Below are 23,969 nucleotides of genomic sequence, written 5' to 3'. Positions count from 1 at the left end.
TGTGAGGAAATTCCGACGGAAAGTGTCCGTCGGACGTCTCATAAATTAGGTTTTACGTTCTTCTCTTCCCCATTTCTCTCTGCCTCTCCTCTCTTGCGCGGCCTCCTTCCTCTCCTCTCTTCCTCTGTGCGGCAAATCCCCTCTCTTCCTCTCCTCTCTTCCTCTCCTCTCTTCCTATCATGTAAGTTCATCTCTCTTCTCTTCCTCTTTTCATAGATCGATTCTTTGGATATTAGATCTCGAAATTTAGGTTGTTAGGAAGGAAATTCTAGGATTAAATGAATAGCTTAGGATTTTCAAGTTTGGATTGTTGTTTGGATTGTTGTTATATATATTTTTTAGTTCTTTTGTGTTTTGGGTAAAATTCAAAATGTTTTTCATGTTTTAAAACGTTTTCTGATTTTTTAAAACGTTTTTTGATTTTTAAAATGTGTATATGATTTTTTAAAACGTTTTTTGATTTTTTTAAAACGTTTTTTTTTATTTTTAAAAATGTGTATATGATTTTTTAAAACTTTTTTGAATTTTTAAAACGTTTTTTGATTTTTAAAACTATTTTTATATATTAAAACTATTTTTGTACTTATTAAACTATTTTTTCTATATTAAAAATATTTTTTAATTATTAAAATATTTTATATATATTAAAACTTTTTGTAATTATGAAATTGTTGTTTTATTTTTTTTTCGATTTATTTTGTGTTTTGGTTAAAATTCAAAACGTTTTTCATGTTTTAAAACGTTTTTTGATTTTTTAAAACGTTTTTTGATTTTTAAAAAATGTGTATATGATTTGTTTAAACGTTTTTTGTAATTACTAAACTATTTTTTATTTATTTAAACTCTTTTTTATATATTTAAATTATTTTTGTAATTATTAAACTATTTTATATATATTAAAACGTTTTTTAAAGTTTACAGTAATAATAAAACGTTTTTTATAAATTTTAAAAATATTTAAAAACCTTTTTCTATATTTATAAACGATTTGTAATTTTTTTATAAATATATATATATATATATATATATATATATATATATATATATATATATATGTATAAATCATGTATACTAAAAACTATATATAGTAATTATTAAACTATTTTTTATATATTTATATTTTTGTGATTAAAACTATTTTTGGATTTTTAAAATTTTTATTTATTAAAACTAATTTTTAATATATTTTAATTTGTACAATTTTGAATTATATTATCTAATATATTTTCAATTTCAATTTTTATTTTATATTTTATATTTTCGAATTTCATTAAAAAAATTAATATTTTTTTTTATTTTTCTTTTTTGAAAATCCCGAGGAAAGCGTTCCCTCGGAATATTTCGACGACCACGTCCCTAGGAAAATTTTGAGGACTTTTGTGATGAACCCTCGTTCTCACAATTTTCTCGGAATTACTGTTCCTCGAAATTCCGTCAGAAAATTTCGAGGAAATTTCGAGGAATTTTTTCGAAGACATTTTTCCTCGGTATGTCGTCGGAATACGGTTATTCCGACGACATACTGAGGAAAAAGTCCCTTAGTATTTGCGTGTTTTCTTGTAGTGAACATAAAATATAATTATTTTTGAAGTTAAATTTATTGGAGAAGACTAGGTTAAAACTTCAAATATGAAATTTTACAAACATCAAAATAAAGTGTCTTTTTGGAGATGTTCTTAATTATTTTTTATAAAAAATATAATGTATGTTTAGAAGACAAACATATTTTGTATGAACTTTTAGAAACATTGTAATGATAACATTTGTCATATATAAAATGTTATAACATTTCTCAAATAATATGTAAAAGATATATGATCTCAACTAGTACTGTAACTTTTTTTGTCAAAAACATTTTTTCTTTGAAAATTGTTTACTAGGCTTCTATTTTCATTGTAATTTCTTCCGATATATAATAAATAAATAAGTAAAAGAAAAATTAATAATATTTTCATATGGAACGTATGCACACATTGTATGTACATATACTTACAAATATGATATACGTCTCGTGTATCTCTCAGTTAACTTGTCACCGTATATACGTATTGTAAGTAAGGAGTAGGTAATCTGCATCCCGAGGGTTAAAAGCTATGTGAGTTTCTTAGATCAAAACTCATATTTCTCACCAATACGCCCAAAAAAAAAAACACACATGATATATATGCATAGCTATGCAATTAAGCTTTAAACCTCAGGATGCCGATTACCCGTTCCTCACCAATACTCGCCATATATAGATGCATAGCTTCTTTCACTTCATTTTATCTTGTATGGTCTCGTTTTAATGCATGGTAAAAGGAGTTTTATGGTTTTGGGTGTGTTCTTACTGATTTTGTTTTCGTTGTTGATAAGTTACTTGGAAATTGTCAGATTTATAAGGCTCTTGAGGCCAAATAGTAATGAGAGAATATGCTTATATTCGAAAGGTTTAATGCTATGAGAACATATGCTCTAATGTAAAACAACATATTTTTCTTGTTGTGTCGTGCATATGTTCTTCAGTAAACTGTTAGAGCTCTAAACTTGCGCATAAGATACTAGGAACGTTGTAGAATTTGTACTTTAAACTTTATAGAGCTCTTTAAGAGAGTAGTTATATTTGATTGCTATGTGAGTTTCTTAGATCAAAACTCATATTTCTTTTGATGCATGCACAATTTTCTGACCAAATGATGATGCAGCATTTACAATGTAAAAATGTGTGGTTTCTTTTTTTTGGGTCGAACTACTTTGATTTCATTAGCTTAATAAGAAAAAAAACTGTAACATCCCGGTTTGTGGTATATGGAAAGGCGCCTTGAGATAATTGATTTTGTTATCTATTTTACCAAAGTTGATTTACTTTTTCCGTCACATATTGGTTTAGAACTTCAAAGTTAATCGTGTTTTGGCTGGAGTAGTGAAAGGATATGTGATCTATCGAAAAGTGATTCACGATACCGTGCGAGTGGGGTCAAAACACGAGGAAAGGTCTGGTGGTGACTATATGGTCAGTAAACAATGATTTCGAACCTTAGGAAAAATTAACGGACTGACAGTCCGACGAGATGGGTCCACGGACCGAAAAAATGGATGTAAATGGTTCATTAGTCGTGGACGATCGGGGCATTACAGAAACTACACTCCATAGACGGAGGAATTGTCTGCTACAGCGAGAGTTGCCTTTGCCACATAGCCAGCTTCTGAGTTTTCCATACGCGGAATAAAGATAAACAACTTTTGCCCAATGTAAAATGTGTGGTTTCTATGATTGCATATGTGATATATTTTGCTTAACAACTTCTGTTCTGATTTTGGGTTAGTATTATTCAAAACTAAATCTCTATAAGCTTTTTTAATACAAAAGTTGGTAAATATGTAGGTGGGAGGTATAGTCGAAATTATAAAAGGGTGGATGAGAACATGTAAATTAGGCCTATACGTATCTTACATATTAATTATTGTAAAGCCCGTCTTGTTTTAAATGTGATCTATTCCTAACAAACTACTAAAAGTTAAGAAATTGAATGCGGCAACATGTTAAACAATGGTAAATGTTATGGATCTAGCTCGAAACTAGTTTCTAAATGGGCAACTATTTTGTATATATTGTAGTTTAAAAATCCCTTTGTGATGTCGACCAATCTAATGAACCCACGAAATAGTATATCACAACAACTTCATTCGCACAGAGTGTATTCTGCGTAAGCACAAGGCAATAAAGCCCGAAAAGTAAAAAGAGGGAGGGTGAGACATCAAATTATTAGAAAAAGATTATTTGTTCTCTGTGAGCCGATGGTGGAAATTTAGGATTTTGCTTTTGTATAGACAAATGATATTCGACTTCTTTTGACTGCCTTTTCTTGCTTATTCTTACAGTTGTGTTTTGTATAATAAAGAGATATTCCCTCGGATCATTATTTGAACTGATTCTTAAAACAGTTATTGATTTGGAACACCACTTTCATTAAAACTTAAACATTCAGATTACAGTTTGAAGAAGAAATAATCCTAATTCTACGAGCATTACAATGAGGCAATACAACATAAAAGATAGACATAGAGAAATTTTTAGGATAGAATGACAACGAATTCAGAGCAAAATGTGAGTGGGCCGAAACAAGGTTCACAACAAACCCAGAAAGTTGGAACATAATTATATTGAATCGTGATGTTGAAAGCAAATCTACACCTCAAAATATCGTCAGAAATTAATTGATCCGTTGTATCTTCAAGTCCATACAAACCGATATACAAAACAACAAAACAGTTAAGGACTATGGCAACTTTTCACCTGCTTTAAGCAGGAAAGACACTTCTCAAAAGGAAGGCCTTTGGTTATAAGGTGGAAAATTATCGAAGTCATTAGCTTAACTGGAAAGGACCCTGACCATTGTGTCAGAGGTTCCTAGTTCGAATAACCGTTGGGACGAAATTAATATAACCTGCTGTGATTTTGGGTTTAAGGAGGATTACGGACTTCGAGGAAGGTGGAAGATCTGAAAAGTTGAACGAGGCAGCTAGTAATATAACATGCAGCAAAGCCAAGCCACCGAGGAAGATGGAAGATCTGAAAATTTGAACGAGGCGGCTAGTAACCCATCAGCTTAATTTGACAAGGAAATTATTCAGGCTAGACAAAGAAAATTGTATGAACCAGACAAAGGAAACTAGGCTAACCAGACAATCATTAAAGTTTATTAACCAATACTCACAATTAATAATAGAAACTAAATTTTGATCCGCGCTTTGAAAACGCAAATTTTAATTTCTCGGTAGAAATGTTAGTTAGTATTAAGCACAATTTTTTGAGTTTTGATCTGCATATTTATGTTAAGATATTCAGTGTTTTCATATCGACCCAAAACCACAGTTGCACCGGTAAGCCTGGTGAGTCGTATATAATCCGGTTCAAATTTAATAAAAATTTCGTTAATTAAAAATCTAATAAAATACAGAAAAAATCGGAAATTTTATCATTAACATGTGACCTAACTCTGGTTGAACCATCAAAAACCCAAAGAAAATTGATAATATTTTTAAAATTAAATTAGTATATACTTTTAAATTGTACATAATATTGAAAAAACTATTATATTTGTAAATTTTGGTATTTTGATGAATTTTTGAAAACAAAATTAATTTATATGACAATATTAAAATCTGTTTTTATTTATATTATTTGAGGAAAAATTTGTGTCGGATCGTATTAGAATATTTCAAAATATTTACTTTTTACTATTATTAATATTTAATCTATTAAAAACAGAGTTTTATATTTATTTACTGTCGAAAGTTGTCATTTATATTTTGGATCCTAATCGCAGATTTTTAGGCATAATTGAAGCTGTAATCTTTCTGTAGTTTGTATTATTACTTATGGTTAGTTTTAAATTAAATTAGGAAAAGACAAAAAATATCAAAAGATCGTAAATTAGGAAAAAACAAAAAATATTTTGAGATGGTACTATTAATTAATTTAGTGACATTCTATTGTAAATAAGTTATAAAAGTTAGGGTTGTTTTTTATTTGTAATTTTTTTAATAGTATAGATAGAAGATAAATATTGTAAGAGTATTAATTATTTTATATGGTATTTTAAAATTATTTTAACAGTATTAATGACTAGTTGCCGATACATCCAAAGGAGAAGAGTTTCACACCGAGAGTTAAAAAAGGAAACTGAATTTAGTCAAGGTTCAGTCCATCAGAAGACAAACTAATCTAGTCGTTCGCTGTAGATCAAAACCAAGACGAACATACAACACTGAACAAGTTTTGGGTTATCTTACAAAATGAAAAATGCCCATATGCCTTCAAAATTAGGAAACAAATAGCCACGCCTATTGTTGGACTGAAAATATTAAATGGTCTTGAAGGGCCATTATTAATAGTATTACCTTACTACATGAAAACTTTATTTGTTTAGGAGTTACACCACGAATTTTTATTTTCAGTCCCATGTTAATATATAGATGTTGCACGTTAAACACGGGGTGAATCATCCTAATGGAAAAATAAAAATAAAAGAGATCGTGCGATGAATACTCCTATATAAAAATAAATAACCAAAGAGATCGTGCAGTGAAACTTTTGGTTTTTGGTCAACTTACTCGAAAAGAAGAAAAATATCGACAACTAAATGAGGAGGAGCAAATAAGGTATCCAGATTCGAGACTAAATCACTGGTATATGGATCTTGAATGGACGGCAGTGGCGGAACTGGATAATTCTTTGTATGCTAAAACATATATTTGTAGTGTAAATTTTAGTAAATTTTAGTAATTTTTTATAATTTAAAAGTCTTCTAATTTTTATATATATATTTTCAAAAATTTAGAAGCTAAACCTAGTATTTTATTACGGTATACCGCATGCCTAAGAATGTCTCAGTGTCTACTGGTTAGGTTTCCGATCAATAGTCTTATGTTTCTCTCCAAATCACACTTGGAATATGAGTTTAAAGGTGCGGTTGGATACAGGTTCGTTAGTGTTGATATATGAATTCTTCTTTACTTTTATCACTCGTTTACGAACCAATAAATTAAAGAAAAACACGATAGGATCAGACTTATCAATTAAGATTTAATCGAAACTCGATCTGGATCTTTAAAAGATGCTTAACGGGCCTGGTTAGCATACTAAAATAACATAAATTTAAAGATCAATAAATGAATGGAAACCTCTATATAAAGAACCCCACTTAGATGTAAAGAACCATCCTAAACTTCTTTCTTGAAGTAAACAAAAACAACTAAATCAAAAATGGCTTTGCACAAAGTTCCTCTCATTGGGCTGCTTTTGCTCCTAACCATTGTCGTCTCTCCAGCAACAGCTGATGGACCTGTTTGCCCTCCTTCCACCAAACTTAGCCGGGCAAGTTTCCCTGAGGGTTTCTTATTTGGCACTGCTACTGCAGCATATCAGGTACATTATAAGTTTCCATGAACATTTTTGACACGTTCGTAAGAAAAGTTTTCCATGTGTTATTTGACACCTAAATGTAGATCATAAAATGCTGAATTTGTTCAATCAGACCCCTTTTATTTACACCATGTGAGACATATGAAATAATGTAATATCTAAATTGTTCTATTCTAAGTCTTGTGGATAACCAGAAAACGAGACCATCATTATTGAAATTCATGTTTATCATTTCAGAAAATAGAACACTATCATATATCAAACATAATACTATATGTAAGTGTGTTTCGTATATCATACTTTTAAAATAGCATTCTACTTAAATTATATATATATTCGAAAACTATAGTCCATTTTTTCATTCTTTACTAGTTATCGGAAAAATGGCATCTTACTGATTACATGATATGAATGGAACAAAAAACAGAAATTAAACCCATACTTCTATATATATCATTACTTAAACCAATCAACTCATTCGTTATGCCATTGATAAGGTTGAAGGTGCAGTGAATGAAACTTGTCGTGGACCTGCCTTGTGGGATATCTTCTGTAAAAGATATCCAGGTTAGGGCCTCTATATATTCCCATCTCTTATATAGTAAAATTTTGATATTTAATTAGCTGATCAGCTTGATCTTCAATTTTAAATTACAGAGAGATGCAAAAACGATAATGGCGATGTGGCCGTTGATTTCTTCCATCGTTATAAGGTATATTATATATGTGTGTAAAGATTATATAAAAAGTACAGTATAAGTAAATACAATTCCATTGGTTGGTACATCATTAGTATAATTAATACTTGAGAGATGTTGAAAACTTGCTCCTCTTAAAAATGTGTGTACGTAGGAAGATATTCAGCTAATGAAGAACCTAAACACAGATGCCTTCAGACTCTCTATCGCGTGGACAAGAATATTTCCTCGTGAGTAGATTTTCTCCACATCACTAGTTTAATTGAGTCTTTATTAAATTTGATGCGCATATAGAATGTGACTGCAATAAACGTATTAACGAAACAAAAACAAATGCCTAATCAGATGGGAGAAAGGAGAAAGGAGTGAGTCAAGCTGGTGTGCAGTTCTACCACGATCTCATCGATGAGCTCCTAAGAAATGGTAACATATATATACATCAAAATTAATTGATTTTTTTGATAAGAGATTACATAGAAATTAATTAATAAAACAAAAATAGTCAAGTGCCCTATAGTTCTCTAAGGAAATTATTTTGATTTAATACTGTAAATAGGTATTGTTCCCTTCGTGACTGTTTTCCACTGGGACACTCCACAAGATTTAGAAGACGAATATGGCGGCTTTCTAAGTGAAAGGATTGTGTAAGTTTCTTGTTAAAAAAAAATCATTTTCTTAAAATATACTAACTAAGTTGCAACCACGAACATATGATGAATTCATGAATATCGTTAATTTGCCAAATGCAGGAAAGATTTCCGGGAGTATGCAGATTTTGTTTTCCAAGAATACGGTGGAAAAGTGAAACATTGGATCACTTTCAACGAGCCATGGGTTTTTGCTCACGCCGGTTATGACGTAGGCAAGAAAGCACCAGGGCGTTGCTCTTCTTACGTCGATGCAAAGTGCCTAGGCGGACGATCGGGATACGAGGTTTATCTCGTCAGTCATAACCTCCTTAACGCTCACGCAGAAGCCTTTGAAGCTTTCACACAATGTGAAAAGGTAACTAATGTATATAAATTATAGGGATTAACTTCAAACTTGTTTTACCATCGTTGACTTTAAGATATAAACCAGTTTTGTTTTGTTTTCTGTTCTGTTTATTATGGCGACAGTGTAAAGGAGGAAAGGTTGGAATCGCACATAGTCCGGCTTGGTTTGAACCACATGACTTTCAGGATTCACAAGATGGTGCGTCCATAAGCCGTGCACTTGACTTTATGTTGGGATGGTAAGCAGTTGATGGTATTGTAAATAATAGGTGCTTATATATATATATATAACTTTTTTCCATTTAATGAGATTTTGTTGTTTCTTGAATTATATTATCTCTTGTAGGCATTTGGATACTACCATGTATGGGGACTATCCACAGATCATGAAAGATATTGTTGGACACAGACTGCCCCAATTTACTGCTGCGCAGAAAGCAAAACTGAAAAATTCGGCCCATTTCGTAGGCCTCAACTACTACACATCGACATTTGCAAACCATGTCGAGAATCCAGATCATTCTAAACCAAGATGGAAGCAAGATTCTCTTATTTCATGGGAACGTAAGTTTTTATTTTGTTCTCCTTAACTTGAAATTGCGATGGCGCAACAAATCAAACGAATAGGTTTGTATTTGGTACTGATCAAAATTAATCTTCTTTTCAGCTAAGAATTCAGACAAATTGACCATTGGTAGCACGGTATGGATTTTGGAAACTAAAACTAAAAGTTGGATAAATCCTGTGTTTGTGTCTTTAATGTAATACTTTCACCTTTGTTGTATTTCAGCCTTCCACCGGTAAGCTACCCGTTTTCGCAAAAGGCTTTAGAAGTCTTTTGAAGTACATCAAGGATAAATATGCAAACCCTGAAATTATGATCATGGAAAATGGTAACTAGAGATTCTGTCATTCCATCATCGTTAGCTCTCTCTTTATCGGCATTTGGTTAAAAAAAAACTTGTATTAAATAGATTAATATTTTTAGGATATGGAGAAGACCTTGGGGAAACCGATTCAGTTGCAGTTGGTACTGCTGATCACAACAGAAAATATTATCTTCAGAGGCATCTTTTGAGTATGAATGAAGCTATTTGGTAAGTCCTATTTAGTTTGCTCATTAAGAGTAACAATTATATCGAAGAATCTAATAAGAACATTATATGACAAAACTGCAGCATCGACAAAGTAAATGTTACAGGATACTTTATATGGTCATTGTTGGACAACTTCGAGTGGAATGAAGGTTACAAAAGCAGATTCGGACTCTACTACATTGATTTCAAAAATAACCTCACACGTATTGAGAAAGAATCGGGCAAGTACTACAGAGACTTCTTAAGTCAAGGTGTTCGTCCATCTGCCATCAAGAGGGATGAACTTTGATCAATATCTTCTAGAGGATTTGGTTTCTTCTCAATGTTTCGTTGTCTTCTGTTTCAGTTCTGTTTTAGTTTGTGACTGACCAAGATTCATGAGGTCTTGGTTAGAATAAAGTGTTTTTCTTTCTTTTTTCCATTTCTCAATGCTTTGGAGCTATAATAACATTATCCCTTTGGAGAAGTCGCTTTATATGTCAAGATACATCCTTAACTTATACCTTCAACTAACTCATGAAGAAAAATACTATTTTACGATAGACTAATCGAAAAGATACCAAAGTAGTGATTCACAACGACGTAGACCAAAATGTCTAACTCTCTCGAATGTCATTACCTGAAAACAACAAAATCAAAGAAGAGAGGCTAAATGGCAGTTAAATCGGATATGAGCAAGGCCTACGATAGGCTAGAATGGAGCTTCATCAAACAGGTTCTCACTACGCTGGGTTTTAACGATAAGTTTGTTACCTTGATTATGAAGTGTGTGACCTCTGTATCCTACGCCTTCCTGATAAATGACTCGGTGCTGGGAGGAGGGATACCTCAAAGGGGAATCAGGCAGAGTGACCCCCTGTCCCCGTATTTGTTCATCCTATGCAGTGAAGTTTTGTCAGGTTTATACTCTAAAGCGCAAAAAGATGGAAGATTACCAGGTGTAAAAATCGCAAAAAGTCTAAACCACTTACTGTTTGCGGATGACACCATGTTTTTCATCCTAATTGATAGGCGCAGTGTTACAACCCTGAAGGAGATATTAACACTCTACGAAGCAGCTTCGGGCCAAAGGATAAACACCGATAAATCTTCCATCTCCTTTGCAGCAAAGACTACAGCAGCAACACGCAACGAAGTTAAAAACATCCTAGCTATCACAAAGGAGGGGGGAGTTGGTAAATACCTAGGTCTCCCGGAGCTATTTGGACGAAAGAAGAAGGATTTGTTCTCCTTCATTGTGGAGAAGATCAAGCTCAAGGCAGTCAGCTGGTCCACCAGATTTCTCTCATCTGCTGGGAAATTAACTATGCTCAAATCGGTGTTATCGGCCATCCCTTCTTTCGCTATGACGTGCTTCCTGCTACCTGTAGGATTGTGCAATATGATTCAGTCAGCGCTGTTGCGGTTCTGGTGGGACTCTAACACGGGTAAAAAGAAGATGAGTTGGGTTGCATGGGAGAAGCTTACCTTACCCAAAGGGCTGGGAGGTCTGGGTTTCAAAGACGTACAAACTTTTAACGTCTCGCTTCTGGCCAAACTTCCCTGGCGCATGCTTACCAATCCTGACTGTCTGCTAGCCCGAATTCTCCTGGGGAAGTACTGCCACAAAGCTCCCCTACTTAAAGTAAAAATTAAGAAGGGAGCTTCACACGGCTGGACGGGTATACTGGCAGGGCGTGACCTTCTAGTGACAGAGCTCGGAAGAGTCATAGGAGACGGGACAGAGATCAAAGTGTGGTCAGACTCTTGGATCTCACCTCCTCTGTTTGCGACCCCTACGGACCTCTAAAGGAAGGAGATAGCAGTCTCTACGTCTCTGATCTTCTTATTAGAGGTACCTGCGAGTGGAATAGAGAAAGAGTTCTTAGCATTCTACCAGATTTTGCTGAGGCTATCTTTGCCTTAAAGCCTAGTAAGACTGGAGCAAGAGATTCTTACATTTGGTACGCTTCCTCTACTGGCCATTATTCTACAAAGACAGGATACGCATCAGCCATTGCAAAACAGAACTCAGCACAACTGGCTGTAGCTCCTCCTTCGTTCAATTGGTATCGTTCAGTATGGAACGTTTCTACAGCCCCCAAGCTTCACCTATTTCTTTGGAAAGCAATACAAGGCGGTCTGCATACGGGAGAGAATTTGATGAAGAGAGGAATGCTCCAAACTTCCAATTGTGCTCACTGTGGTATGATCGAGACTACATAACATATCTTCCTTCACTGTTCCTTTGCCAAGCAAGTCTGGAATCTGATTCCCATCGCTGCAGAATTTAAACCGGAGCTACTCCCCTCCTTCACCGAGGCCCTCCTAGAGGCTATCAAATGGACATGTCTCCCTCCTTGCGGGATCACGGGGATCTCTTCTCTTGGGTATGTTGGAATATATGGACTACTAGAAACCGGCTAGTCTTCGAGAACCGCCCCGCTTCTGCATCGATCACCACTACAAAGGCTCTAATCGATGCTAGGGAATGGTCGATTGCGCAATCCACAGTGAAGAAACCGATACCGACGACTCAGATTCAACGAAGACCGCCGCGAATCCCTTCTGGTACCGTAACATGCAACACTGATGCGGCTTGGAAGAAGGAGACAGCGGCTGCGGGACTTGCTTGGATCTTCGACTCGCCTACTTTACTGCCTACGACGGAAGGATACCAATATCAACAGTGCGTATCATCGGTGATCATGGCCGAAGGTTTAGCAGTACGGGAAGCTCTCTCTCATGCTCTTGACCTTGGCATCTCTAAAATCTGGCTACGCTCAGACTCTCTATCGCTCATCAGAGCGTTAGATTCGGTTATCAAACCACAAAATTTCTATGGAGTTCTTGCGGATATCGAATCACTATCTTCGTTCTTTGATTTTTGCTGTTTTTCATTTGTCTCAAGAGAAAACAATGGGCCTGTTGACTGTTTAGCCAAAGCCTGTCTCTACAATGTAATTTCGTCATGGGCCTGAGGCCTTTTTTATAAAAGTCTTAAGTTGTTCAAAAAAAAAGAAAATACGTACGTACCAATATGTAAGCATATACATAAATAGATTCGAAAATATGATTCGACGTCGTCTAAAAGTCTATAATCATGCATATACTGAACGCAAAAAAAAAAGTCAGAAATTACAGACTTACAGTTTATGCTCTGTTCATGTGTTGTAAATGCTAAATACTAACGAAATCTATTCTATGAATGTTTTTATCAATGAAAAGTAAAATGTTTTCATAGAACAAGAAACGTTGCATTATGTAACCTAAATAAAATAGACAAAAATACTTCATAGTTGTTACACGTTACTGTCCTTGGTTCTTTGATCAAAAATCAACTGGAGAGCATGGTGAACAGTGACGAAGCTAGGTTTAGGAGAGTGGGACTGTGGGTACACATGCCCCCATAATTTTTTTTTAATTTAGTATTATTCTTTAATAAATTTGATGTATACATCAATAATTATGTACTCCCACTATTTCACAATTAATGTAAGTAGTAACTTAAAATCAATAATATTAAGAAAGTTGTAACTTTTTTAAAAAAGTATCATTTAATTATTTTATATAGTATTTTAAAATTATTTTGTATAGTATTTTAAAATTATTTTATATATATATTCTAAAATTATTTTAATAATATAAATGACTAGTTGCGGATACTTCCAAAGGAGAAGAGTTTCACACTGAGAGTTAAAAAAGGAAACTGAAGGTTCAGTCCATGGTCGAGAAACTAATCTAGTCGTTCGCTGTAGATCAAGACCAAGACGAACATGTTGGATAAGCTTCAATAGTTTAGAGTCTAAATTTCCTAAAACATGTCGGTTTAGGAAATAGGTAAATTAACATTCCCCATATTATTAGAAGCTAACTAATTACTATAGGAAATATGAAATATGAGTTATCTATTTGCTATATATATTAATATCGAGTTGTGACATTGATATAAGATTCAAGGTGTTTAATTTTAAATAAGTTTCTAAGCATCAATGAAGAGAGTTAATTCTTTATAAACAAATCGTATTGTGTTTAACCAGATCCGAGCTTACACACAATCACGTTCTAAACCTTTTAGAACATACAACACTGAACAAGTTTTGGGTTATCTTACAAAATAGAAAATGCCCATATGCCTTCAAAATTAGGAAACAAATAGTCACCGCCTATTATTGGACTGAAAATATTAAAAGGTCTTGAAGGGGCATTATTAATAGTATTACCTTACTACGTGAAACCTTTATTTGTTTAGGAGTTGCACCACGAATTTTCATTTTCAGTCACACTCACATGTTAATATATAGATGTTGCACGTTAGACACGCGGGATATTATTTGTTCCAATTTCTGAAAATTTTAGGTAATGAAACAAGGACACAGATCATGCGGTGAATCATCCTAATGGAAAAATAATAATAAAAGAGATCGTGCGATGAATACTCCTATATAAAATAAATAACCAAAGAGATCGTGCAGTGAAAGTTTTGGTTTTTAGTCAACTTACTCGAAAAGAAGAAAAATAGCGACAAATAAATGAGGAGGAGCAAATAAGGTATCCAGATTCGAGACTAAAATCACTGGTATATGGATCTTGAATGGACGGCAGTGGCGGAACTGGCTACTTCTTTGTATGCTAAAACATATATTTGTAGTGTAAATTTTAGTAACTTTTTATAATTTAAAAGTCTTCTAATTTATATATGTTCAAAAATTTAGAAGCTAAACCTAGTATTTTATTACGGTATACCGCATGCCTAAGAATGTCTCAGAGTTTGCTGGTTAGGTTTCCGATCAATGGTCTTATGTTTCTCTCCAAATCACACTTGGAATATGAGTTTAAAGGTGCAGTTGGATACAGGTTGGCTAGTGTTGATATATGAATTCTTCTTTACTTTTATCACTCGTTTACAAACCAATAAATTAAAAGAAAAACACGATAGGATCACACTTATCAATTAAGATTTAATCGAAACTCGATCTGGATCTATAGAGTACAAAATTAAAATATGCTTAACGGGCCTGGTTGGCATACTAAAATAACATAAATTTAGAGATCAATAGATGAATGGAAACCCCTATATAAAGAACCCCACTTAGATGTAAAAGAACCATACTAAACTTCTTTCTTGAAGTAAAACAAAAACAGCTAAATCAAAAATGGCTTTGCACAAAGTTCCTCTCATTGGGCTGCTTTTGCTCCTAACCATCGTCGTCTCTCCAGCAACAGCTGATGGACCTGTTTGCCCTCCGTCCACCAAACTTAGCCGGGCAAGTTTCCCTGAGGGTTTCTTATTTGGCACGGCTACTGCAGCATATCAGGTACAATACAAGTTTCCATGAACATTTTTGATACGTTCGTAAGAAAAGTTTTCCATGTGTTATTTGACACCTAAATGTAGATCATAAAATGCTGAATTTGTTCAATCAAACCCATTTTATTTATACCATGTGAGACATATGATATAATGTAATCTAAATTGTTCTATTCTAAGTCATGAGAAGTCTTGTGGATAACCAGAAAACGAGACCATCATTTTTGAAATTCATGTTTATCATTTCAGAAAATAGAACACTATCATATATCAAACAGAATACTATATTTAAATAAGTGTGTTTCGTATATCATACTTTTAAAATAGCATTCTACTTGAATTATATATATATATTCGAAAACTATAGTCCATTTTTTTCATTCTTTACTAGTTATCGGAAAATGTATCTTACTGATTACATGATATGAAATTGAAAAAAAACAGAAAATAAACCCATACTTCTCTATATCTCATTACTTAAACCAATCAACTCATTTCGTTACGCCATTGATAAGGTTGAAGGTGCAGTGAATGAAACTTGCCGTGGACCGGCCTTGTGGGATATCTTCTGTAAAAGATATCCAGGTTAGGGCCTCTATATATTCCTATCTCTTATATACTAATTTTTTTATATTTAATTAGCTGATCAGCTTGATCTTCAATTTTAAATTACAGAGAGATGCAAAAACGATAATGGCGATGTGGCCGTTGATTTCTTCCATCGTTATAAGGTATGTTATATATATATATGTGTGTGTGTAAAGATTATATAAAAAGTACAGTATATCAAGTAAAATACAATTCCATTGGTTGGTAAATCATTAGTATAATTAATACTTGAGAGATGTTGAAAACTTGCTCCTCTTAAAAATGTGTGTACGTAGGAAGATATTCAGCTAATGAAGAACCTAAACACAGATGCCTTCAGACTCTCTATCGCGTGGACAAGAATATTTCCTCGTGAGTAGATTTGCTCCCCATCACTAATTTAATTGAGTCTTAATTAAATTTGATGCGCATATAGAATGTGACTGCAATAAACGTATTAACGAAAAAAAAACAAATGCCTAATCAGATGGGAGAAAGGAGAAAGGAGTGAGTCAAGCAGGTGTGCAGTTCTACCACGACCTCATCGATGAGCTCCTAAGAAATGGTAACATATATATACATCAAAATTAATTGATTTTTTCTTGATAAAAGATTACATAGAATTTAATTAATAAAACAAAAATATTCAAGTACCCTATAGTTCTCTAAGGAAATTATTTTGGTTTAATACTGTAAATAGGTATTGTTCCCTTCGTGACTGTTTTCCACTGGGACACTCCACAAGATTTAGAAGACGAATATGGCGGCTTTCTAAGTGAAAGGATTGTGTAAGTTTCTTGTAAAACAAAATCATTTTTTTTTAAATATACTAACTAAGTTGCAACCACGAACATATGATGAATTCATGAATATCGTTAATTTCCAAAATGCAGGAAAGATTTCCGGGAGTATGCAGATTTTGTTTTCCAAGAATACGGTGGAAAAGTGAAACATTGGATCACTTTCAACGAGCCATGGGTTTTTGCTCACGCCGGTTATGACGTAGGCAAGAAAGCACCAGGGCGTTGCTCTTCTTACGTCGATGCAAAGTGCCTAGGCGGACGATCGGGATACGAGGTTTATCTCGTCAGTCATAACCTCCTTAACGCTCACGCAGAAGCCTTTGAAGCTTTCACACAATGTGAAAAGGTAACTAATGTATATAAATTATAGGGATTAACTTCAAACTTGTTTTACCATCGTTGACTTATATAAACCAGTTTTGTTTTGTTTTCTGTTATGTTAATTATGGCGACAGTGTAAAGGAGGAAAGGTCGGAATCGCACATAGTCCGGCTTGGTTTGAACCACATGACTTTCAGGATTCACAAGATGGTGCGTCCATAAGCCGTGCACTTGACTTTATGTTGGGATGGTAAGCAGTTGATGGTATTGTAAATAATAGGTGCTTATATATATATAACTTTTTTCCATTTAATGAGATTTTGTTGTTTCTTGAATTATATTATCTCTTGTAGGCATTTGGATACTACCATGTATGGGGACTATCCACAGATCATGAAAGATATTGTTGGACACAGACTGCCCCAATTTACTGCTGCGCAGAAAGCAAAACTGAAAAACTCGGCCCATTTCGTAGGCCTCAACTACTACACATCGACATTTGCAAACCATGTCGAGAATCCAGATCATTCTAAACCAAGATGGAAGCAAGATTCTCTTATTTCATGGGAACGTAAGTTTTTATTTTGTTCTCCTTAACTTCAAATTGCGATGGCGCAACAAATCAAACGAATAGGTTTGTATTTGGTACTGATCAAAATTGATCTTCTTTTCAGCTAAGAATTCAGACAAATTGACCATTGGTAGCACGGTATGGATTTTGGAAACTAAAACTAAAAGTTGGATAAATCCTGTGTTTGTGTCTTTAATGTAATACTTTCACCTTTGTTGTATTTCAGCCTTCCACCGGTAAGCTACCCGTTTTCGCAAAAGGCTTTAGAAGTCTTTTGAAGTACATCAAGGATAAATATGCAAACCCTGAAATTATGATCATGGAAAATGGTAACTAGACATTCTGTCATTTCATCATTGTTAGCTCTCTTTTTATCGGTATCTGGTTTAAAAAAACTTGTATTAAATAGATTAATATTTTTAGGATATGGAGAAGACCTTGGGGAAACCGATTCAGTTGCAGTTGGTACTGCTGATCACAACAGAAAATATTATCTTCAGAGGCATCTTTTGAGTATGAATGAAGCTATTTGGTAAGTCCTATTTAGTTTGCTTATATGATAAGAGTAACAATTATATCGAAGAATCTAATAAGAACATTATATGACAAAACTGCAGCATCGACAAAGTAAATGTTACAGGATACTTTATATGGTCATTGTTGGACAACTTTGAATGGAATGAAGGTTACAAGAGCAGATTCGGACTCTACTACATCGATTTCAAAAATAATCTCACACGTATTGTAAAAGAATCGGGAAAGTATTACAAAGAGTTCCTAAGTCAAGGTGTCCGTCCATCTGCTATCAAGAGAGATGAGCTTTGATCTATATGTTCTTGAGGATTTGGTTTCGTCTCAATGTTTCGATCTCTTCTGTTCTTTTTAGTTTGTGATTGAGTTGACCAAGATTCATGAGATCTTGGTTAGAATAAAAGTGTTTTTGTTTTTTCATTTCTCAATGCTTTGGAATTATAATAACATATATCCCTTTAGAGAAGTCGCTTTATATCATTATATGTAAAGATACATCTTTAACTTATACCTTCAACTAACTCATGAGGAAATACTAATTACTATAGACTAATGGAAAAAAAAATAAATGGGTTTAACGGGCTGTCCAACTATTTTTATTGAAACCCGTTTATTAAACAGACATATGTGGACAAATCCGTCGAAACCCGTTTAATATAATTAAATAAATGAGCTCTATATGGACAGAAAAATTAAACGGGCTTGGACATAAATGGGTAGAGAAGTCCGTTTTGACATCCCTAGTTGTGATTCACAACGACATAGACGGTAGACCAAAATGTATAACTCTTTCTAATGAAAATACGTGTGCACCAATATGCAAGCATGTAAATAGATTAGAAAATATGATTCGACGTCCTCTAAATTCTAAAAGACTATAACCATGCATATACAGGACGCAAAATTCATGTGGTGTAAATGCTAAATACTACCGAAATCTATTCTTTGAATGTTTTTATCAAATTAAAAGTAAGATGCTTTCATGGACCAAAAAACGTTGCATTATGTAACCTAAATAAAACAGACAATGAGGTTGAGTCGCTAATTGATGCTCAGAGGGAGAAGCTGACACTGATGCAAGACCAGGCTTTATGGAGACAGAACAATGACACGTTCAAATCTGTCTTCAAAACAAAGCTAACTTGGGAGATAACGAGGAAACATGAGCCACCAGTCCGATGGAGGAGAGCGGTTTGGTTTCAACACTGCACCCCAAAGTATGCATTTATACACTGGGTTGCGATTCAAAATACACTGTCCACGGGAGACAGAATGCTTGTGTAACATCCCGAGTTGTGATATGTGAAAAGGCTTAAGAGAATTGATTTGGCTACCTATGTCACCAAAGTTGACTTACCTTTTCTGGAGCACATCCTGAAAGAACTCCAGAGTTAAGCGTGCTTGAGCTGGAGTAGTGGAAGGATGGGTGACCTATCGGGAAGTGATTCGCGATAGCGTGCGAGTGAGGCCAAAGCACGGGGAAAGGTCGGGTGGTGATTGCAGGGTCAGTAAACAATGATTTCGAGCCTTGAAAAATTAACGACCGACCGTCGGATGGGATGGGGACCACGGGCCGAGAGAGCGGGCGTGGGTGGCCCATTAGCCGTGGGCGGTCGGGGCGTTACAAGTGGTATCAGAGCTGGTTAGCCGTCTCAGTTCTGACATGAGAGGCGTCTTGAGACCTGTCGTGGGGCGCAACGAGGGCGTTGCGTTCTTTGAGAGGGGGTGAATTGTAACATCCCGAGTTGTGATATGTGAAAAGGCTTAAGAGAATTGATTTGGCTACCTATGTCACCAAAGTTGACTTACCTTTTCTGGAGCACATCCTGAAAGAACTCCAGAGTTAAGCGTGCTTGAGCTGGAGTAGTGGAATGATGGGTGACCTATCGGGAAGTGATTCGCGATAGCGTGCGAGTGAGGCCAAAGCACGGGGAAAGGTCGGGTGGTGATTGCAGGGTCAGTAAACAATGATTTCGAGCCTTGAAAAATTAACGACCGACCGTCGGATGGGATGGGGCCCATGGGCCGAGAGAGCGGGCGTGGGTGGCCCATTAGCCGTGGGCGGTCGGGGCGTTACAGCTTGCTTGGAATGCAAGCACAAACCCATCGTGCATACTCTGTCAAGCCCCCATGGAAACTCGGGAGCACCTATTTTTTGAATGTTCTTACTCATCAGAGGTCTGGTCGCTTCTTATGTCTGGGCTGCTTCAAGGGAGATACTCTACAAAGTGGTCGGAGCTGATGGACCTGAGTTTGGATACAAATAGAGGTCTTCTTGAAACTTTTCTAACAAGATACACTATCCAAGCAACTATATGTTTGCTGTGGAAAGAGAGGAACGACAGGAGACATGGGGATACTCTCACTTCGGCAGTAGCACTTGCGAAAATGGTGGATCGACAAGTTCGAAACAGATGCATACTCTTCCGACAACAAGGAAACTACAAGCTTGCAGCAGGCCTCTCTTTGTGGCTTGATACAAGATGAAACAATTTTTTTTATCTTAGGAACTTTATAGTATTCTTACATTCTTTTAAAACACAGATGCACTAGTTGTAAAAAAGGTATTTTCTTTTGAATAAATTTAACATATATTCAAAAATAAAAAATAAAAAAATAAAACAGACAAAAAATACTTCATGACGGTGTACACATTACTGTTATTGGTTCTTTGATCAAAAATCAACAGGACAGCATGGTGACTTCATCCAAAACGCCCATCGATCCGTTCAAACACATTAAATGAAAACTGAGCTCTACAATAGTCCCTTTTTGAACAATACAATAACCATTTTAAAATAATGAATTTTCGGTAAATGCTCTATATACTGAAGTTTATACTCTTCACTTCACTTTAAAAAATTCAAACCACATTCTACATTTGAATTAATGTATTCTAAATTATCTTTCATGTTATATAGGAATCAATCTAATTTTTTAATAATTAGTTTACTAAAATTTCAAATACCGCATAGATTAATGAAATTAGCATTATAAAATCTTCATTATTTAGAGAAACGGAGACAACATAGGTTCTAAACTCTTTGACCATCATCTTATGTTAGTTCTCGATGAAACTATACACTAAAACCAGATTTTCATATTTTTGATTTTTTTTCAAAATCCGTGGGTTAGCCCCTTCAAAAATATTGAGTTTTTGATAAATGCTCTATATACTTATACTCTTCACTTTAGTTTAAAGTATTCAAACCACATTCAAAATTTGAATTAATCTATTCTAAACTATCTTTCATGGTATATAGGAATCATTCTAATTTTTTGATATTTAGTTTACTAAAATTCATATACTGCCTAGATTTGTGTTATTACCATTATAAAATCTTCAAATACTGCATAGATTAGTGGAATTAGCATTATAAAATCTTCATTATCTAGAGAAACGGAGACAATAGAAGCTCTAAACTCTTTGACCATCATCTTATGTTAGTGCTCAATGAAACTATACACTAGAACCAGATTTAAATTTTGAAATTTTTCCAAAATCCGTGGATTAACCCCTTCTAAAATAATAAGTTTTCGGTAAATGCTCTATATACTGAAGATGTACTCTTCACTTTAGTTTTAAAAATTAAAACCACATTCTACATTTGAATTAATGTATTCTAAACTATCTTTAATGGTATATAGGAATCATTCTAATTTTTAATATCTAGATTACTAAAATTTCAAATACTGCCTAGATTAGTGGAATTAGCATTATAAAATCTTCATTAATTAGAGAAACGGAGACAAGAGAGGTTCTAAACTCTTTGACCATCATCTTATGTTAGTTCTCGATGAAACTATACACTAAAACCAGATTTTCTTATTTTTTAATTTTTCCAAAATCCGTGGTTAGCCCATTCAAAATATTGAGTTTTCGATAAATGCTCTATATACTGAAGTTTATACTCTTCACTTTAGTTTAAAAAATTCAAACCACATTCAAAATTTGAATTAATCTGTTCTAAACTATCTTCCATGATATATAGGAATCATTCTAATTTTTTAATATTTAGTTTACTAAAATTTCATATACTGCCTAGATTTGTGTTATTACCATTATACAATCTTCATTATCTAGAGAAACAAAGACAACAGAGGTTCTAAACTCTTTGACCATCATCTTATGTTAGTGCTTGATGAAACTATACACTAAAACCAGATTTTTATATTTTTGAAATTTTCCAAAATGCGTAGGTTAACCGCTTATAAAATAATGAGTTTACGATAAATGCTTTATATACTGAAGTTTATACTCTTCACTTTAGTTTAAAAAATTCAAACCACATTCTACATTTGAATTAATGTATTCTAAACTATCTTTCATGGTATATAGGAATCAATCTATTTTTTAATATTTAGATTACTAAAATTTCAAATACTGCTTATATTAGTGGAATTAGAATTATAAAATCTTCATTATCTAGATAAACAGAGACAACAGAGGTTCTAAACTCCTTGACCATCATTTTATGTTAGTGCTCGATGAAACTATACACTAAATACAGATTTTTATATTTTTGAATTTTTCCAAAATCCGTGGGTTAACCCCTTCTAAAATAATGAGTTTTCGGTAAATGCTCTATATACTGAAGTTATACTCTTCACTTTAGTTTAAAAAATTCAAACCACATTCTACATTTGAATTAACGTATTCTAAACTATCTTTCATGGTATATAGGAATCATAATAATTTTTTAATATTTAGATTACTATAATTTCAAATACTGCCTATAGTGGAATTAGCATTATCAAATCTTCATTATCTAGATAAACGGAGACAACAGAGGTTCTAAACTCTTTGACCATCATCATATGTTAGTGCTCGATGAAACTATACACTAAAACAATATTTTCATATTTTTGAAATTTTTCCAAAATCCGTGGGTTAGCCTCTTCTAAAATAATGAGTTTTCGGTAAATGTCTATATACTGAAGTTATACTCTTCACTTTAGTTTAAAAAATTCAAACCACATTATACAATTGAATTAATGTATTTAAACTATCTTTCTTGGTAAATAGGAAACATTCTAATTTTTTTAATATTTAGATTACTAAATTTCAAATACTGCCTAGATTAGTAGAATTAGCATTATTAAATCTTCATTATCTAGAGAAAGAGAGACAACATAGGTTTTAAACTCTTTGACCATCATCTATGTTAGTGATTGATGAAACTATACACTAAAATTAGATTTTGAAAATTTTGAAAATTTTCCAAAATCCGTGGGTTAAACCCCTTCTAAAATAATGTGTTTTCGATAAATGCTCTATATACTGAAGTTATACTCTTCACTTTAGTTTAAAAAATTCAAACCACATTATACATTTGAATTAATGTATTATAAAACATCTCTCATGGTATATAGGAATCATTCTAATTTTTTAATATTTAGATTACTAAAATTTCAAATACTGCCAAGATTAATGGAATTAGCATAATTAAATCTTCATTATTTAGAGAAACAGAGACAACAGAGGTTCTAAACTTTTTGACCATCGTCTTATTTTAGTGCTCGATGAAACTATACACTAAAACCATATTTTAATATTTTTGATTTTTTTCCAAAATCCATGGGTTAGCCCTTTCAAAAATATTGAGTTCTCGATAAATGTTCTATATACTGAAGTTTATACTCTTCACTTTAGTTAAAAAATTTCAAACCACATTCTACATTTGAATTAATCTATTCTAAGCTATCTTTCATGGTATATAGGAATCATTCTAATTTTTTAATATTTAGTTTACTTAAATTTCATACTGCCTAGATTAATGTAATTACCATTATAAAATCTTCATTATCTAGAGAAACTGAGGCAACATAGGTTCTAACTTCTTTGACCATCATTTTATGTTAGTGCTCGATGAAACTATAAAATAAAACAATATTTTCATATTTTTGCAATTTTTCCAAAATCCGTGGGTTATCATCCCCTTCAAAAATATTGAGTTTTCGGTAAATGCTCTATATACTGAAGTTTATACTCTTCACTTTAGTTTAAAAATTTCAAACCACATTATATATTTGAATTAATCTATTATAAACTATCTTTCATGATATATAGGAATCATTCTAATTTTTTAATATTTAGTTGACTAAAATTTCATATACTGCCTAGACTAGTGTAATTACCATTATAAAATCTTCATTATCTAGAGAAAC

The 23,969-nt window shown here is 33.4% G+C and overlaps 2 protein-coding genes across 2 annotated transcripts; both read left to right on the top strand.

Moving 5' to 3' along the window:
• Window positions 1-6,726: 6,726 nt before the first annotated feature.
• On the top strand, window positions 6,727-10,156 carry LOC108859886 (beta-glucosidase 23-like). The gene is made up of 13 exons (XM_018633789.2): window positions 6,727-6,910; window positions 7,405-7,474; window positions 7,565-7,620; window positions 7,760-7,835; window positions 7,951-8,028; window positions 8,162-8,249; window positions 8,355-8,610; window positions 8,724-8,839; window positions 8,947-9,164; window positions 9,268-9,302; window positions 9,391-9,493; window positions 9,589-9,697; window positions 9,779-10,156. Exons 1-13 carry the CDS (start codon window positions 6,749-6,751, stop codon window positions 9,984-9,986), a joined length of 1,575 nt encoding a protein of 524 aa, XP_018489291.1. The 5' UTR covers window positions 6,727-6,748; the 3' UTR covers window positions 9,987-10,156.
• A 4,629-nt stretch (window positions 10,157-14,785) lies between these two features.
• On the top strand, window positions 14,786-18,262 carry LOC108862930 (beta-glucosidase 23-like). Its single transcript, XM_057010248.1, has 13 exons — window positions 14,786-14,994; window positions 15,503-15,572; window positions 15,663-15,718; window positions 15,872-15,947; window positions 16,063-16,140; window positions 16,276-16,363; window positions 16,469-16,724; window positions 16,834-16,949; window positions 17,053-17,270; window positions 17,374-17,408; window positions 17,497-17,599; window positions 17,694-17,802; window positions 17,888-18,262. Exons 1-13 carry the CDS (start codon window positions 14,833-14,835, stop codon window positions 18,093-18,095), a joined length of 1,575 nt encoding a protein of 524 aa, XP_056866228.1. The 5' UTR covers window positions 14,786-14,832; the 3' UTR covers window positions 18,096-18,262.
• The last annotated feature ends 5,707 nt before the right edge of the window (window positions 18,263-23,969 follow it).

The sequence above is a fragment of the Raphanus sativus genome, chromosome 5, assembly GCF_000801105.2.
Source record: "Raphanus sativus cultivar WK10039 chromosome 5, ASM80110v3, whole genome shotgun sequence".
Lineage (NCBI taxonomy): Eukaryota > Viridiplantae > Streptophyta > Magnoliopsida > Brassicales > Brassicaceae > Raphanus > Raphanus sativus.
This window is presented reverse-complemented; position numbering and strand designations above follow the sequence as displayed.